We start from the raw sequence: 20284 nt of genomic DNA, 5'->3' as shown, positions 1-20284 counted from the left end.
TTTCAAGGCACCCCTCCAAAATAATTACAGAGCAGTCCCGTTTTATAAGTAGTTGGGTCAAAAAAACGTAATAAGTATTTAGGTCAGGACAGAAATACTTATTTAGCAAAAATAATACACATGAATCCAAGGGAAAAGAATATTTTTATATATTTTTTCAATTATATTTCTGTCAAAGAATAATTTACAGCTAACTCATATTGTGTCCCTTCATCCGCACTCCTTCATCTCCACACACTCTGTGCCCTCCTTCTTTTCTATACACTCTGTTCCCTCCTTCATCTCCACACACTCTGTGCCCTCCTTCATCTCCACACACTATGTGCCCTCCTTCATATCCCCACACTCTGTGCCCCTGCATCCACACACTCTGTGCCCTCCTTCATATCCACACACTCTGTGCCCCCTGCATCCACACACTCTGTGCCCCCTGAATCCACACACTCTGTGCCCTTCTTCATATCCACACACTCTGTGCCCCCTGCTTCCACACACTCTGTGCCCTCTGCATTCACACACTCAGTGCCCCTGCATCCACACACTCAGTGCCCTTCTTCATATCCACACACTCTGTGCCCCCTGCATCCACACACTCAGTGCCCCTGCATCCACACACTCTGTGCCCTTCTTCATATCCACACACTCTGTGCCCCCTGCTTCCACACACTCTGTGCCCCTGCATCCACACACTCTGCCCCATCTGCATCTCCTTACTCTGTCCCCTCTGCTTCCTCACTCTGCCCCCTCTGCATCCTCACTCTGCCCCCTCTGCATCCTCACGCTCCCCCTCTTCTCCTCCGGTCATCCGCTCCCCCTCTCTTCCTCCTGTCAGCTGCTCCACATCTATCCCTGTCATCCGCTCCCCCTGTCATGAAACTCCCCCTCTCCCCCCTGTCATCCACTCCCCTCTCATCCGCTCCCCCTCTCCTCCACTCTTTGAACTTACCTTGAGTCTCTTTTCAGCTTTCCTCCTTGCTGGCACCTCTTCACATCATCAGCGTAGCGATGCTGCAGGAGGCGCATTGCAGTCTGTGTCCAGGGGACGGGAAGGTGCTGCTCTGTGGCAGCATCACAAAAATTCCAGGAGGGGTGTGATTGGAGCAAATGGCGGGCGGCCGTGGCGCCCCCTCGGCCTTGCACCCTGGCCGCACAGCCCTTGTTACGGCCCTGGTACTTACTGTTGTAGCATCTCCATCTTTTATGGTTGATGCTTCATGAAAAACAGCATGCAGTACATCCACTGTTCCCTGCTTGAAACCTCAAAAATCCCGGCCCCCAAGTATCTCTACTACTTGGTACTACTTGGTACACAGGAAGGCGCCCTCCCATGTTGCTGCCTGTCATTTTCAAAGGAAAGCACTTAAAAAAACGTTATTAGGGTTAGGGCCATAAGCTTATAATAACCCTTAACTTCAAGCTAATCTCTCAAATTTCGCCACAATTAAAAAAGTGTAAGAATACCACAAAACCTAAGTCTAGTCCTAACCGCAAATAGAATAGAATAGAAACCCTAAACCTAAAGGGGATGTCGTCATATTTCCTACAATGGAAATGTCTCCAGCTATCCTTTCGATGTGAAAATGTCGACAGGCTAAATGCCAACATTTCCATTCTGGTGACTGCTTCAAAATGTGGACAGTGTGATTGTCGACATTCACAATGTCAGCTGTCACACTGACCACTTTAAAAGAGCAATGCCGGCTGGTCCGGCAGCTACACAATCAGCACAGGTTTGGATGTGGTTTTGGAGGGAGGGGGGTAGTTTTAAACTTTATTAGTTTTCTTTTTAATAACTGATTTGTGCCGACCTACCGACATTGCTCTTTTAATGTTGGCAGTGTGACTGTTGACATTGTGAATGTTGACAAATCACCCTATGCACATTTTTAAGCTGTTACCAGAAGGATAACTGTCGAAATTTCCATTGTCCACATTTTGTACCCAACCCCCCCTAAAGACAGAGAAGCTGCAAGAGAGGTAAGCAATAGAAGCATTCTGCAAAAGAGTGTATCTTTCAGTACACATGGCAAGAGTAGAGATTGCCATCATACAGCGACCACCAATACAGGATAGAACATTACTGTAAATCATTTGTGTAGCTTAAGCTGCCAAACATGTAGGCCATACTTGCCAACTCTCCCGGAAAGTCCGGGAGACTCCCGAAATTCTGGTCAGTCTCCTGGACTCCCGGGAGAGCTGGCATTTCTCCCGCATCCCAAAATTAACTTGCTAAAATGATGGGATTCACCGGGAATCGCGTCATTTTGGCCCCACCTCCGCGGAAAAGCGGCATTTTACGCAAGGGTGTGTGGCCAAAATGACACGATTCAAGGCGTCCCACCCCTTCCTGCCCTCTAGCCATGCTCCTCTCCCGGACGTCGCCTACTGGAAGTAGGCAAGTATGATGTACACATTTATACCTAGACATTTCAATACTATGACACTCTAGTACTTATATTGATAGCATTTAAATTCTGTACTTTTATTCATTTCATGTTTGGAATATTTCCTGTCTTGGCAGAAATGATTTACAGACACACGGCAGCAATGGATGGAGAATTTGTCCATTTTGAAATCCTAGATACCGCTGGTCAGGTATGTACACTGAAGAAAAATCTGTAGTTTCTGATTTATATTATTTTAATTTATGAGATGCTGAGGAAACTGTCATAAAGGTGATTCCTGCTTTAGGAATGTAAATATGAGCTTTAGTTCCACTACACCAGCTCATGGTATCAATTTTGAATGGGGTTTAAGAACTAACACTCAAATATGCTCAATAAATTCCGTACGCAGCTTTTGTATGAACCCTAGTTCTGAATCTTCAATTGTTACCATGAACTAAGGTGGGAGTGAGCAAACTCATACATGCCAACTTTTATTATCTTACCTCTGGGAGATCCCGGAGTGAAGGACATGTGACAGGAGTATGAGGGGGCGTGGCCACAGCATCACAGTGTCCCCACCCAAGCTGTCAATTGCCCAAAATTGCAGCATTGCATAGTGGGGGGCGAGGCTTGATGAATGGATGTCATTATTAAGCCCTGTCTCCATCGTAGCCCGGAAGGATGCCTACTCTTCTGGGAGTCCAGAAGGACTCCCCGAAATTCTGGAGCCTCACGGAAATTCCAGGAGAATAGGCAAGTATGAACTCTTTTTTTTTATATATATCCTGGCTGCAGGAATTGCCCATTTGGCTAAAGCAATATCACATGGACATTTCTTAGCGATGTATTTGTCCAGCCATAAAAATATGAAATTTGAAGCTTGTTTAGTGACAAATGTTCCTAAGTTGCAAATGTCCCTTTTACACAACAGATCTTCATAGTTCTGAAATGGCTGCTTAAACATCCATGTGATTTCAGCCAATTGTGTTGGCTTCTAGTCGCCTGCAAGGCTTCTATACTATATTAATCCCACTTGTTTTTTAAACTAACTTCACATAATTTTAGATTTGTGATTGTTAGATTTGACGACTAGACCAATGTATTAAATGTATAACCCTACAACTTTGGTAAGTTTAGCTATTCATTTCTAGCACATCCAGATTTGTTTTTACTGCTAACCCAACTACTTGGTATTAATGTGATTTTATGGGGAAGCTTTTTTTTATATGCCTACATATAGTACATAGGAAAAGAAAATTATTCTTATCTGCATGTGCCATCTATTGGCAAAACAGTAAACCGAAATGCACAATTATATTTTATTTGTAAGACGCCACAAAACTCTGCAGTGCTGGACAGTCAGAGATACAAATCATAGAAGATTCACATAAAAACAGAACAAGTAACGACAAGGTTGACAAAGAAGGTGTAGACATGAGACAATGGATAGAGAGGGCCAAGATCATTTATTTTGGGCGCCTCATATGTGTCCAATGACTTCTTAGTGCTGCTTTCCTTGCAAATATTTAAAGTTATAATAGTTTGTATATTATATTGCTATAATTGGACAGTATTGTCTGTCGGGACTGCATTAGTTAATTTTTTATGAACAGCCATTCTACAACTATTGAAATATAGAGAACATATAACACCTTATTGCATACCAGATATCTAATTAATTGTTCTCAGCAGTGGTTTGTGCGGGGAAGGGGGGACAATTGCTATTACATATTTGATACGGGTGAAGTTCCTTAAAGTATAGAACCACAACTTTTACAATAATTGCATTTCTAGATTCTCTAACACATCCAGATTTTACTACAAGCTCACCTAATAGTCAGGCAATAATGGTGGATGTTTCCTTTCTACAGGAAACTGCAGGAAAATATAAAATCAGTCCTAACATCATCTATAATTAGAATTTTACCTAGTCAAACATTTTCCTTTTCCAAAAGTCTGCTCACATATATAGCAAAACAATGCAAACTCAAAATGATCAACCCATAATAAATGTATAAAAAGAAAACAAATTAAAATGGTAATTCCATAATAAAAAAATAATGTAGAATCTGCAAAGAATGCAACATGAAAAGATAAAAATAATTTAATAACAATGGATCACACTATAATGGGTAAAAATAGCTTATTTGTTCATTAAAACGGTTTTATTAAATTCTGTCCATAATAAAACAATCAACAGTCCTCAATGGTAAATGCCCAATCGCTGTGTTCCTGTCCTGTTGTCAGCTGCTAATGAACCCAGATGATAGTATGATCTCCATAGGTGGTAATACAGATAGATAAAGTATCAGTAAGCAAGGGCCTGATTCATTAAGGATCTTAACTTGAGAAACTTCTTATTTAAGACTCCTGGACAAAACCATGTAACAATGCAAGGGGTGCAAATTAGTATTCTGTTTTGCACATAAGTTAAATACTGACTGTTTTTTTCATGTAGTGCACAAATATCAACTTTAAATTTCACTGTACAAATAAGATATCAAGTATTTGTGTGCTACATGAAAAAACAGTCAGTATTTAACTTATGTGCAAAACAGAATACTAATTTGCACCTCTTGCATTGCAACATGGTTTTGTCCAGGAGTCTTAAATAAGAAGATTCTCAAGTTAAGATCCTTAATGAATTAGGCCCCAGACTAGTAAATAGGAGCTAAGTATGATCCTTACTTACTCAGAAATAAGCTAAATCTCTTGTTCAATAACGACCTAGGGGTAAATGTATGAACGTCCGATTTTTTCAACTCGCCGGAAATCGGCGACTTTGCAGGTAAAATTTAAAGCGGCGATGGCTTGTAAAGGCACTTGCCCCCAGAAGTTCAAGTGGTGGTGGATCAGAATATTAACCTCTGCCAGTGTCCTTTTTCGATTGTCTTTCTTTGCTTGGATATTCAAATGCTGGTTCTCATGTGTGCTTGTCTGTTGATCTAACAAATGTTTTGTCCTAAACATAACTTTCTCAAAGCCTACATATAGGTTAATATTTAACTTAGACCAATCATTTCTATTTGAGTATCCCTGTTTTTGGATTACAAAAATAGAAGGTAACCTCAGCATAATTGTTTAGGTGAAGGATTAATAATAAATGTACAAACATGTAGATAACGTGATATAAAACTTCCAGAAATACTCCAGATGAAAAAATGTTAAATGCAATCATATAATTATTTTAAAAATATATGATTAGTATATAAATGAAAGTTGAAAAACAGTGACATGAAGGAGGGAGGGAAACATGCAAGAAGGTTACAAGGTTGTACAAAATTGAACAAATCAATTAGAAAATAAACTATTTACATGCTCTCCACTTTCTCCCATTGTCCTGTAGGCCCCAAACCCTCTGTCCCATGATCACATATGATATGTCATACTTGCCAACTCTCCCTGAATGTTCGCTAGACTCCTGCATCTGCCCACTTCCTAGTGGGCAGAATTAGATCCGAAATGCCGCAATTCTCAGGGAATTGCGACATTTAGCCCCGCCTCTGCTGTAAAAGGATGTGTTTGCGTCATTACGTTGCGGGGCCAAAATGGCATGATTTGCATAGCCCTGCCCCTGAAACGCCCACCTCCCCCAGGCTGCTCCTGGACGCCGACTTCGTGAAGGGGAAGTCATATTTGACAAAGTGAAGATGATAGGGGCAATTTGAGACAAGGACAGGGGTGTAATGTAACCCAGAATCAAAAGAGAGGTGCTGGCTACAGATCAACGTGGGTCCTGACTTAAGTCAAACATGCATATGGCACACAGACACGCAATGGTTGTCTGCATAATGTACATTTGACATGTAATCGAGATTTGTGTATGGGGTGGAGACCCATGGTATATGAACAACCCAGGGTCCCAAATCATCTTCATCTGCCAATTTAGGGGGGTACATTACCTCTAACCTGATGACCACACACCTAGATAAATATGGTCAACAGCTAACAGGGTTTTCCTTTTTTCAAAACAAAAACTAAATTCAATTTTGAATCAGTACCTCATAGTTGGAGTTTTAAAAATGTTAACATGGATAAAATAAAAGCAAAATAAATACAAAATGTATAAAGTCTGCGTAAGTATAAAAATAAAAGAAAATCCATACTGATATTTTTGCTTTTATTACTCTGACTCTCAGCAGACAGGTCAGATAAAAAGAATACATTTTTACATCTGTGTTTTCTCCTTTGGTTGGTTTATTTTATTATAGTTAAAATGATCCATTTGTTTATTCACTCTGGCAGGCTATATAGACACAAAGTACAGGAACGTAACATTTATGTCAGATATCATTTCATGCCACTAGGTGTCACCCCAAAGCAATCTTCTCCAGTTTTTGCTTTTATTTTATTTTTACATGCAGGACTTGTCTGAGACTAGGAAAAATGCTTAAGACCTCTTTAAGTTTTATGGGAAAATAAATTACAATGAATGAATAACCAGCACCACCTGAGAAATTGTGGGTGATAATCAACAATATCAGCAATTTATTGCCCAATGTTGCCTGATTTTCCACCTCAAGTCGCAGACTTATTCCACAGATCCACTGAAGGTGGGATTAATCCTGAATTTGCTGTTACAAGTTTTGCAGGCCTTCCCTGTCAGTTTCATTAACTCTCATAGATGAGCTACAGTTTGGGACATTGCAGACATCAAAATTCCTAGAATTAACCCCTTGAACCTGGCTAGTTGTGTTTTTCACCTTTAGCAGTCCCCTCTCTTTGACGAGTGGAAAGCACTCATCACTTCTTGGTTGCCCCAGGTCTTAGCCACTTAGTAGTATTGGCTTATTCTGGAACTGACTCTTGAGTTAGATATATAGGAGATACCTGTCATGTCATACTTGTGCTATAAACAGCAAATTCACAGATCTGGAGCTATGTGTAGGCTGTATTCAGGCAGCCTGCAAGGAATAGTTAGATTCTAATCTAGTTATCTGAGCAATATGAAAACTCACAGGAGCAATTATCCAGTTGTCAGGTTGCAAAGCAAAGGTCCGAGCTATCAGTGATCCAGATGGTAGTAAGGGCCCGAAGCAAAAGTCGGGGCAGTCAGCAATCCAAAGAGTAGTCATAGTCCAATGCAGAGATCAGAACCAGAATCACAGTAAACTATACTGAAAGCAGGCACCTCACAGGAACAGAGTGACTGCATCTATTATCGGCACATCAGCAATGAGCTCCCTGTACAATAAAGAGCATGGATCCAATCAGGAGTTTGATGCACTGCAATCACATGATCTCCCTGCACTTCCCGCCCAGCTGCTATTAAGCATCCATATTAAAATAATAGCCGAGCAACGAAGAGGAGGAGGAATGCGGTGGGGCATCTGTGCTCCCCAGTCATCATAAGCACACCTATGTAATCTGCATTGGGGTGAGTGATCATTGATGGAGTACCACTGAATGGAATAGTGATGACTGATACAATCAGTTTAGAAAAAGATTGAAAGATAACATTAAAAGTAACGAGCCAGAATGGATCCCTTTTAAGATTTGTCAGCACTTATAGCCTGCTGTATTACCAATAATTTCCATGGAAATGAACAGCTGTGGGCGAAGCAAATGGGATCAGTGGCTTAGTCCTTTAACATCTAACTGCTCCTCTACCTACTGCCCAAATTCCTCTAAGAGTCCCTGTATCCTAGAAGAACTCAGAACCTACACAGATAGAATGGTCTAGGAGAAGGACTAATAACGTGTGCATCTGTAAGGGTACTAAGGGGGACAAAGCCACACAGACTAAAATCCCCTTCCCGACACCCCAATGACTCACCCGATCCCGAGGGAACACTATGAAGCACACCGTACTGTCCGCGAGCTGTTCAAACTGAAGATCAATCTTACGTCCTCTCTCTTTGGCACGTCCTCCTGCACTGATGTCTGGGGAAGAAACCTAATGTGAGGTTCCGCTTGCCCCAGGTGACGATATGTCCCAGGCCACGACTAGGGGCAGAGACACTCACTCTACCCCGCCTGCCGACACCTCGTTTTACGCTGGGCCAAAAACCCAGTGCTACAAATACTAGGGACTAGGAACCATCCAGCCCATGTACTCTACTCACCAGTAGGTGAGGGCCCACTCAGAATAAGGGAAACCTAGTAACTATACTCACTGAGCAACCCCCACTTCTGACTCCTGCTCTCTCGCCGCCCTCCCTCCGTCACCTGCAACGACAACACACAGCCTCCCACCTACACTAACCATGAGGCTATAGTGTACCACCCACAAGATGCTACTAGCTAAACAAGTGCCCTGATCCTACAACATCTAATGACAAGTCAGCGCAACTCTGCTAGAAGTGGTATGTAGTGTACTACCTAAGCCCCAAAGAAAGAAAAACAAAGAGAAAAACATATTACCTTTGAGTATAGAAATTTCCCCCTTATTTAAAAGTAAAAACTAAAATATGATAATTTTTAAAGGCACTTGAGAAAGGACTGAGTAACAGTAAAGATAGCATATATGGACATGTGCATAATTAAAGCTCTGTAAAGATTCAATCTCTGGTCATCTCTTAGAAGTTTGTCTTACTGGTGGTTGACTCTAATAAATGCCCAGTTGATGTCTGTTCATTTAATGACCCTTCTAAGAAGCCCTCCCTACTTTCCAATCTCCTTATTGAATTTATATATGTGTTTGCTCATGGGGAAATGTCAAGCTCTACTATGGCATTCTAAGCATTGCTCAAATGTAGTCTACATTTTTCCAGTTCTTCCTCGTTTATTTTCTTGTTCCTGGTATTGACATTGTTAGGAATGTCTCTTGAAGCAATGCTGATGCAAATTAGGCAAGATAATACAGAATGTCTCTTGAAGCAAGAATGGTGGAAATTAACACGGTGTCCAGTAATCACTGCAAAGATCCTTAGAGAGCAAAGGATACTTACCGCCGTCTGTGACTGGGGATTCTGAGTTGCGCTATATGTGAATAGCTTGATAATGTAGACCAGTACAGTGAAGCCAGGAGAGAAACAGAAACAGACACAGACTTTAATTATGCTACCAGATATCAGAAGTGCAATATGAAGACAGGCAGAACCCAGCAGATATGTATATGCAGTCCAGGTGCAAGGTCAGGGACATACTTGAACAAGATGCAGAAGAAGAAGCATGCATGTCAAACATTATCCATCTCTATCAAACTCTATCACTGGCAGGACATGAAGGCCGGCGGGATCCTTAAATACTGCAGTTCACAAATCAGCTATTTAGGGAAGGCACATCTACACAGCAGCTAAGGCTTGACAAAAGGCTAGATACATGTAACAATCAGCTGAACCCTAACAGACTTAGACTGGGCTATGGATTCTGAGTCCCTGAAAGTGACCACTTCACCCTTGGGTGTCTCACAGCTTTTGAAGACTTGAAGACTAGTCATGTTAAATATTCCTAGTTCTTTCATTGCAGAAATGATTAATTTACTTAATTATGTGCATTCAGTTATAGTATTGAGTGTAGTATAGAATAATTTGACGACACAGGATAATTTTCTTGGCCGGTATGACTGATCATTTTCATTTGTGTGACTACAAAAAATTGATCAATAGCATAGATTACCGCAATGTTTCTGCTGCCTCCTTATTTTTTCTGTGTCCATATTATATATTATTGATGCTTACTCCTTTCTCCCATATCATTAGGAAGACATTTTTCTTAAATTTAGTTTTGTTTTAATCAGAGACTAGTGTATTGCAACCAATATTTCAATTTTTGTCTGTTGCATTTACTGATTTGGGATTGAAAGGTGGATGACTATTTGTGCAGATCCACTTATTTCAACATCAGGCTTACATGGCAGCAAGATCTAATGTGCCAATATATTTTGATAAGCATTAAAGCTATTCTGCCATTACAGAAAATTAATTTTTAGCACTTAAAAGATTGCCATTTAATTTTCTGTACACTAAAATTGCACAATTATTAAAAAAGGATAATTTGCAGCCTTATGGTTAAAAAACAGCTAAGGATTAAGGGCTGTACTAACGTACATATAATTCAAGTGTTCCATTTTTGGCATTGAGAAAGGCCCTATGTAATATTTATGTATTACTTATAAAATTAAGCAGAAAGGGGAGGGAGTGGCACAACAGGCCACATGGTAATAATTAATTCATCCTAATTTCTCCTAAGATAACGTATTGATGTGTATTGTCTTACCTGCAACTGTGTTAGTAATGACTCATGTATGGTAACCCCTATAATAATATAAATGTTTCCCTTAAAATAGATGGTTTTGTATGTGGCCTGCAACTCAGATCAGAATGTATACAGTATGGAAATGTGAATTGCTATTATCTATTCTGTGAATATAATACCCAGTGTATTCAAGTTTTTTACCAGTGTATTAATTGGATCTCATTGGCTTCATGTGTGGCTTCAAAGCTGAACCCCTGGTTAGCAGTGGGAGTGCTGCTGTTTGCTATTCTAAAATAGCACCTGCAAATGGGTGTGGCCACACGGACCAATAAGAAGGCTTTATATTGGTTCATGCAGCCACCCTACCCTGCACAGCATCTCACAAACCTGGCTTTTAATCGGGTTTGGAGACAATGGCAAAAGCCCCAGTTAGAACAGCTCTACGGGCAACCCCTGAAGCTCTAGTGGGGGTATGATGATGGGAACTGTGGATAGAGGTATTTTTTCACCTTACCCAGGAATGCAGCTATAAGATTTTTTGTTTAATACATTTTGAGCCTATGACTCTCATAGCCTACTTAATAAAATATTTATAATTAAAATATTAACTCTTCACATACATATTCATCTCTCCATGCGTAAGGAAATTTTTCTCAATTTTTCATAGGAGGAAGACTCGCTTCAGATTGAAGAGAAAATTAAATGGGGCGACGGTTTTGCTGTAGTGTATTCTGTGACCGATCGTTGCAGCTTCGATGAAGTCATGAGATTGTGCTTCCTCATTAACCACATCCACTCGGCTAGTAAAAAAGGAGCGTCAGAACAACCACCTGTTGTGATTGTTGGCAACAAAAAAGATCTTCAGTTTGATCGCATGGTGTCCACCGATGACGGAGAAAAACTCTCTAAGGCTTTGAAGTATCCGTGTTATGAAATTTCAACCAGAGACAGTTATGAAGAAACAGCCGTGGTCTTCAATACACTTTACTATGAATTATTGAGACAGGGGAGTCTTTCCCCCGCAACTTTCAAGAAACGGAATGTATCAAAATTGATGGAAAAAATTCCCAAAATTTATGCCAATTCTGCCCTAAGTGCAAATGGCAGAAGTTTAAGTTTCAATTCGTTTCGAGATTATATTCCAGAATGAAGAATGGCTATTTATTAAAATATAAAGAAAAGTATATAAGAAAGTATTCTGATTTACCCAGAAGACTTTGAGCACAACTTTTGAGTATACTGTCAAATAGTGATGTACATATGTCAACACTAATGAGGTGCAAAGGTTGGTGGTGAAATCTAGTGAGGCTCCAAACAATTATTTCAAAATACAAATAAATATCTACTTATCTCCGTAGTTTGGGAAATAGTTCCAGACATTTAGGAGTGAAGAGTTTTGTAAAAAAAAGATGCAATATTAGACGTTAACTAGAGTAAACACAAACTGGTCCATCTAGAGAATATAAAAGCATTGTGTACCTTATTTGAGGTTTTCAACACATCCAGAGTAATTGATTTTCCTCAATGTTCTTTACTTAGGTTAAATATCAATCACATGTTCTAGTTGGCAAGTATCAGTTGTTTTTATAAGTAATGATATTTCATTTGATAAGATCTTCAGAGAGACCTCTTAGAATGAAGAAAGGAGGGATCGGACAATTAGAGACTGTTGAGGATAGCATGAGATTTTAGGGGTTAATTGTTTAAATAGCCTTTAAACCTAAAATACAAGAAGACTTCTATAAAGGAGGTACTAATAACACAGTGGAATATACTTGTAAAAGTTTATGAAGCCTATGACTTTGATGATAATTTTAGCAGTTCTTGGTGTTTATATAATGTAATTAGTTCTTTATATCTGCAGAATATTTCCTTAGCATGCGTACATGTTGTTTTTTAATGTGCATTTTAAACTGTTAACACATTTTTAGGTAGAAGTTGCATTCTTTTGGGTGAAATTAAAGCAGATTTGTGATAATTAATTATTACATACTTTTTCATTAATGGGTCACATTATATCATGTACATTCTATAAATGTAATGTTATAGAAAGTAAAAAAAAAAAAAGAATCCCCGCACACCTTGTGTTTGGGGTGGGATGGTGAAAGCTGAAACAGGGATAATAAAAGTTACATTATGTTTATAACACATTAAATTGGAAAAATCGTTCTATGCTTGTTATTTGAAATTATACTTCCTTTAAAACATATGGACTGAAACACAGAAAATAAGGCAAAACGTGTGTCTATCTATGGTTGCCCCAATAGGGGTTGGACTAATTTTTCTGTTTGTATCTCATAATGATAACTGTTCATGTTTTTACCTGAGCAGTTTGTATATTTGTACAATGTGTGACGAAAAATATAAATAAAGTTGTTTAAAAAAAGAACAAAGCAGAAAAAAAAACCCACAAATACAGCTTTTAAACATTTTTATGTACATTTTTATTGCTAAAATATTTAATTCTCCGGCATATGAAAAATTTGCTGGCTGTAGATGAAGTGAAAGTGGGTAGAATTCATATTGTTCATCATTTAGTTATATATATATATTTATATATAGTTATATTAGAATCTATTCCACAGCAATGTGCAATCAGATAATTTACTCATGCACATCAGTGTCTGTTCAAGTTCAGCTTTCAATTTAATTTCACAGATCACAGACAGAAACTCTAGAGCCAGTTTAATCAGGTGTCAATTAGGCTACTAGAATCTCAATGGACTGTGGAGGAATCAAAAGTACCTGTAGGAACGCACATAAACAGGGGACTTGATTCATTAACGAAAGTAAAGCAAAAAAAATTAGTAACTTTGCACATTGGCAAAACCATGTTGCATTGGAGGGGGAGCTAAATTTAAAATGTGAGAGCAGATTTTTAGTTAGGTAGGACATGTCCAATATCAACTTTAAATTTCAATGTAAAATTAAAGCTATCAAGTATTTGTGTGCTACATGAAAAACAGCCACTATTTAACTTGTGTGCAAAATAATAAATATGCACCTCTTGCATTGTAACATGGTATTGTCCAGGAGAAAACTTGCACATTTTTTTTTTACTTACTTTCCTTAGTTAATCAGGCCCAGGGAGTATACAATAGCTATACAGATAGGAACCTGGTTGGAATGGAAACCAGACTCCTAGTTGCAAAGAAGCAATGTTAACTACTGGAACTAGAAATAACAGTATGTAAAAATAAGTTTGAAAATGAAATTCTAATTTATTATTTATTATCTATTGGTTGGTAAGAAAAATATATATTTTTTTTACTCTGTGCTCCTTTTAGCCAAACACCATTAGGCCACACTGCTCAGAAATGCTGGACTTTTACAAATGTGTCTTTTTGTTTAGAGTTAGATGCTAGCAAGAAACAAAACCTCAGAGGATTAGTAACACTATTTTAGAATGATTAGATTTAGTTAGTTGTTTTTCTTAATTAAATTTGTATCATATTCTTACCTGTCCATTCTTCCCTGGTTTCAGGTAAGACTCTTCCTTGAAATAAAGAACCTCTGCACTAGGCACCTTCTGTTAGACCCCAGCTGGTTAACCCCTGCTACACACCTCCAGTTCTTCTTCATATACAAATCAAGCTTTACTTGCAGTCTAGCTTAGGCAACTACTTAAATTCTAATCACTCCAAGGATGACCAAACCCTAACCCCATAGGTGGATAAGTCCCTTCTACCCCAACGGTTATTCCACTTATACTATTAATGTTTTAAATAATCATAGGGAAAATTGGACTTTCTTATTGATTTCAAGTAGATGAGTACATTCCATTGACTAAAAACCTTACAGTTTAACATGTCCAATTATTGCTCCTTACACACAACTAAAATTTAAGAAAACTATTGAAACTCTTCCACTCAAACTCCAAAAAGCAATGAAATTACGCCCACTAAGGGTCTTAATTGATGTGTTTCTTGCACAATACAGACATGATATGTCAGTGGTTAGCTGCAGATTCAGCACAATCATGGAGTGAGATTGCTGTCACTCGCAAAATGATGGAGCTGCTAATTCACATGCAAATTTGGAGATACATACTGGAACCTGGTTTGTGAATGTACCGAGATTTAGCTAAACAGAACCCCATATGGAGGATTTAGTATTTACTGGTACATAGCTCAAATTTGAGCATCAATATGCTTCTTCATAAACTTTAGTATTTAATAAACCTTTTGGTTAATTTTGCTATAAAACCTTATCCTTTGGAGGACCTTTCAATTATAGCAGATTTGGACTAGTTTTGGTTCTTTCGTTTTCTCTGGACATTTATAACATCTGTAATTATGTTTATATTCTGATTTGAGCACTCTTTGCACTAGTTTAATGTACTTTTCCATTACTTTTGGCAATCCTTTTGTATGAAGATTTTACTGTATTAGCAAATTGTCTAATATGCTTTATTACATTAAAATAAACTAGTTTATATTTAACTTTTAATGTGGAAGCATATTTTATTTGTATGCATACATCCCTGGCTGCATTGTTCTAGCGGTCTCTGTGCTTTTGCTTTACACTGCTGTGCAGTTTACTAATAAAAATCTTCCCTCTAAAGTCTTGTTGGCTTTATGTATCCTTGGATTGATGTTAAAAGTCTGCTTAGTCCTTGTAAGAGATTTTAATGGCAAGCATTGCTCACTTAAAACCAAAAAATCACAGACTTCTATAAAATGAAAGGTATTTAAATATATTGTTATTTTATAACTGGGGTGCTGAGGAGGGGGACTAATTACCTGGGCCCAGGCATGCAAATGGGACCAGGGCCCGTATTGCAGACCAGTGACATTTTTTTTGCTTTGTTTGCTTCATCATTTTTTTAAAACTTTGTTTTACACTGTTGTTGGGTGGTTGTGTGTGTGTGTGCATATGTATGTGGGGTTTTGGGGGCATTCAAAGCCATTAGTCATACTGGGGGGCGGGCTGGCTGAGTGTTGAGTATCTCTAGTCTCGCGAGAGTGCTTTGATTCACCAGCCAAACATCCCTTCTGGATTATATAGACAAAACAAGGGAATAGCCCCAAATGGGTTACATTTGCTGCCACCCTGCAGAACCTTACGTTGTAATACATACATATTGAAATTATCCTATATTAAAAAGAAAAAAAACTTTATACTTACTAAACCAGAGTGACAGACTGAATTATCAACATCATTATAAGGAGTGCCTAATATCTGAACTGTATTTCGGATCATATGGATTACATTGAAAACTACTATGATTTAAGGAAAATAACCTATTAATAGACTTTGGAAATTTTGCTTCATTAATAACCTGCTTTACACTGATTATATGTTTGTTTACTTTGGATTGAAATCCTTGATCCTCAGTTTTCTGAATATTCAATTAGACCTATTTTGAAATTACTTCTGGCCAGAAGCCACAGATTTACTGTTTTTAGATAAATGCATATGTTTATGTTTATATGTTGATCTATATATAATATTGCCTATAACATCATCATCATTTCATAGCGCCTTGGAGAATTTTCTGTGTTTCTACTTAGACAATAGAATTTTAGGTTTATCCTATACCCCTTCCTACTGGCTGGTCACACTCGCTTATCTTATCAGGGCAGCGCAGATAGAGACCCCTAACTTTATTTATGTGCAGGGGTGCCTAGATGGGGCGGTTACTAATAATCCGGCCGCGGACCTGCATTAGATTCCTTTTTAATTTATTTATCTTTCTGAACTTTTTATTTATTTTGGGAACTGGGGGGAGGGGGTTGCGATTGAGTTAGTGGTGTTCTTGTGCGATGTCTGGTTTGTATTTTTTTTCATTTGTATCCGGTCTTCCCAACATGGAGCTTGCATGATGACGCCAGTGTCATCTCGTGCGACTGTCTGTAAGAATAGTGTACCGACAGCTGATACCCTTTGCTTGCCCGGCGTGCTGAGTAGGGGATGAGCACACAGGGGGTGTCATTTTTATTATGGATTCCTACACTGTGCACATATGCCAAAACTCTTAATTTTTTCCTGCTGGCTACACATGTTAATAGACACCATAATCAGGTATATTGGGCTAATATATTTCCATGTATGCAATCTATGATTATTTTTTAATCATCCTTGATAACATCATCTAATACAGGACCATTAGAAAAGGTTGTTAAAATGTAATGTAATAAATGTTTTATTTCTTGACTACTGTGTGGCATTATATGAATTGGGGACACTACTGTGTGGCATTGAATTAGGGGCAATACTATGTGGCATAATATGGGGTAGCATGCTCCATGCTATACATCGGAAAGGGGGAGGGCCCTGCCTCTTTTCATTTGTACTGGGTCCCACAATTTCTGATGGCAGCCCTGGCTATTGTAGGTGAACATTATCTATGTTATCTATTATAGAATGCACTAAGTACATATAATCAGAGTATCCATGGCATTGGCAGATCCAGGTGGGGTGATTAGGGCAATCCCCCCTCCCCCCAGCAGCATAAACATACCTGTAAATTGCAGCCAAGATGCCAATCAAAATGACAAAAGGGGCAGGGCCAATCAGGACCAGGAGGACAGGCCATCCGAAGAACCTGCCAATCGGCATTAAAGGGGCGTGACTATGCTAAATCGCCCCATAAAAATAAAGTCTAGGTCCGCCCCTGATCCATGGGCAGCATCCAAATGCTTGCTACAATACGATACATATGTATCTAATAGGATATGCCCCCTAAAGTGAGTGGTCTGAGAAGCTTAGGTAATACATTATATACAGCTGATGTTTCATCTATCACACATGAAATGAGACACTTCATATATTCTTGTATAAGTAGCAATATTCCCCATACCAACTGCATTGAGAGGGAAAACTAAACAGAGGGGTTTTCTTTCATCCCTATCAACACACATGATGATTTAGGTTGGATAATAGATGTCATTGAAATGCCAATTAAATCTTAAGGAATACTTTGGCAGAGTTTCCAATCCTGCGGTTAAGAATATGGCTCAAGTTTCTAAGATCAAAACAAAATCTACTTTTGATTCCTCCTCCACTAATCCATCTATAAAGAGTTTTATTTGTCTTCTCGAGAAGCCTGAATAACTGCAGTACATATTTCACTTTACCGCAAACAGAATTAAAGGCACTTAAGGATGGGAGAATAAATTCTGAATAAGACTGATTAATTGTAATGATAACATGGGGCGAAGAACAGACAGAAAACATAAACTGATTTTGATAGTTGACAAGGACAGCCAGGCAGCAATAGTGCTCATTTAGGGACCTATTCAATTGCCTGTATTATTTGGGAGAAGTGACTATGGTAATAATGTGCAGTATTACCGTTACTGCTGATTTTTGCTTGAAGTCCTGTGAGCCGCAAGCAAAATTCTGTATTAAAATTTCCGAAGTAACGGTAATACTGTACAAGCCGCATTATTCCTAGAATAACCCGACCCACTTGAATTCCCCCTTAAAGTGCTGTAGAGATTCAATCCATGGTCATCTCTTAGACAGGGTGTTTGCTTTGCTGTAGCTCCACCTGACTATTCTGTCTGTTCCTTTAATGACCATTATATACGTACAGGCACTGAACACTACTTTAAGATTGGAAGGGCCTGACCATGCAAAGATAATGATCTGGACACAATAATGCCTGTTATGCCTTCAGCAGTTATGTATTTACATATGTATGTATTCTGTGTAAACTCCATCTAGTGGTCAGCTTGGTATTAACTTAAATTGAACTCTCAGAGCCTCTGTAGTTTAGTTACCAATGCACTATGGGTAGCTACAAGCCTCCATTTTAGATATTACATGCTAGAAGCAAGAGGTGCAGTATATCTCTCCCCTTAGCACAGCATCAATGGTAAGATTGCTCCCTAGTTATGCACTTTTGCCATGTGTTTTCATGTTTGCATTACAATACATTTGTTCATGTTGTAAATGTATTTCTGTATTACAGTTTTACCACTTGAATTATAACATTCTTAACTATTTGAATAAACAACATTGAAGTAGGAGTAGTTATGCTGTCTGTCTGATTATATTCAGGCTAAAGAGAAGATTATAGTGAAGACAAAACAGTGCCTGATACATCGTGATATGCAAACTGAACACAACATGCGTTTGTTTTAAAAAGCATGGAATTGGGCAGGAGTGGATCTGAAGATACTTACACTAATGAATTTGGATGTAGGTCTGCTCAGCTCTGCAGGATATAGCCAACAGCTATGTGGAACATAAATTCATAAAAGAACGCACAGAAAAAAAACCTAAACAGTTAATGTCACCTGTTAATAATATAGGCATTAATGATAAAATAGTTACATCATTTTTTTTTTTTAACAATTTTCTTTTTTCACATAAAATATGTTTATTAGAATGTTGTTAAAGTCTACTGAACATAAAATACATTTTTACAGTTGCTCCTGATTGCAAACACATGTTATAGCATGTACAGAAACCTGTCATCGCTAGTGAACAAGACTTTGGGCTAGATTTACTAAGCTGCGGGTTTGAAAAAGTGGGGATGTTGCCTATAGCAACCAATTAGATTTTAGCTTTCATTTATTTAGTACCTTCTACAAAATGACAGCTAGAATCTGATTGGTTGCCATAGGCAACATCCCCACTTTCTCAAACCCGCAGCTTAGTAAATCTAGCCCTTAGACTAGTCCTGTAGCTGGAGCAAAATATATGGCAGATAAACAAGTACTTTTTAGATGCCCAAACCTTAAATTGGACATGGCTGCATGTGCTCCAGACTGGCATGCCTTTACTGTACATTGACTATGGGGAATGCCTCTTGCCCGTCCTCTTCACTCCCTGAAATCGTATGATGTAATAAGTGTCCTTTGTGTACGTAGTTGATTTGAACGTCGCTGCATTTAGTTGTGTATGGTCTGGTCGGTCTGGTTTTGGGCTTACACAGTAGAAATTTGTGAATTATATGTGCAAAATCGGCATTTACGTTCCTTGATGAATCCGGTCCATAGTATAAGAGAGAATAGCGGTAGCCAGTTGTTATTTAGCCAAAGGTGTTTTTTTAACTGTGAATCGAAGCAGTTTCCCAATAAAGATTTGTAGCTGAAGATCTGGACTAAGCGAGAGGAAATTGGTAGGTAATTATAATTGGCTCAGCACATTTAACTGAAATGCAAATTAATAATAAAACATTATGTTTACTGGTTCTTTAACATTCTTGAATTCCAAAAATATTTTTGATTGCTATTAAACTTCTGATAAACTACTTGAAATAAAGAAATACACTGTTCCAAAAACAGAATTAGAGGTTGTGATGCACATATTTTTTATTAACATTTTCTTTAGTTTGACAGTTGTAATGGTGATATGACAGATGATGCAAATATAACATTAGAACATTGTTTAGGCATTTTCACTATCAATTATTATTTTGCTTGTCTGTCATATTGGAAAAACATCAAAGCATGTTTTTTTCAGTTAAGTTAATGTTTATTTAAATGAGTTTTTCACCTTCAAATAACTTAATATTATTGGTTTGTTTATGTCCATCTAATACTTCAACTAAGTACATTTATTTAGTCTATTATTAGGCTTATTGTTTTGCATTTTTTTAACCATTGCTATTACATCCTTTATGAAGAGTTGTGGTATATTTCACATACCTGGATATATATCGTAATTCTACTCAGTGCATTGGAACCTAGACAGAAGTTTTTTTTAACCATGTCCTGAAAAGTATGATTTATGACATATGATAGGAAAGATAATATAACAACAATCCAGTAGGCATGTATTGAGAAGAAATGCTTTAATCATGA

The 20284-nt window shown here is 38.3% G+C and overlaps 1 protein-coding gene across 1 annotated transcript in view; it reads left to right on the top strand.

The window, feature by feature from the left end:
* The window catches only part of LOC142103787 (ras-related and estrogen-regulated growth inhibitor-like), a 50573-nt gene extending 35205 nt beyond the window's left edge, over positions 1-15368 (top strand). The window contains exons 3-4 of the mRNA XM_075187992.1: positions 2522-2595; positions 11194-15368. Of these exons, the coding sequence (XP_075044093.1) occupies positions 2522-2595; positions 11194-11676 (557 nt within the window). The 3' untranslated portion in view covers positions 11677-15368. The remainder of the gene's footprint in view (positions 1-2521; positions 2596-11193) is intronic.
* Positions 15369-20284: the final 4916 nt, after the last annotated feature.

This window comes from Mixophyes fleayi, chromosome 10 (genome assembly GCF_038048845.1).
Source record: "Mixophyes fleayi isolate aMixFle1 chromosome 10, aMixFle1.hap1, whole genome shotgun sequence".
NCBI lineage: Eukaryota > Metazoa > Chordata > Amphibia > Anura > Limnodynastidae > Mixophyes > Mixophyes fleayi.
Note: the sequence above shows the minus strand (reverse complement) of the source record. Positions and strands in the feature narration are given on the sequence as shown.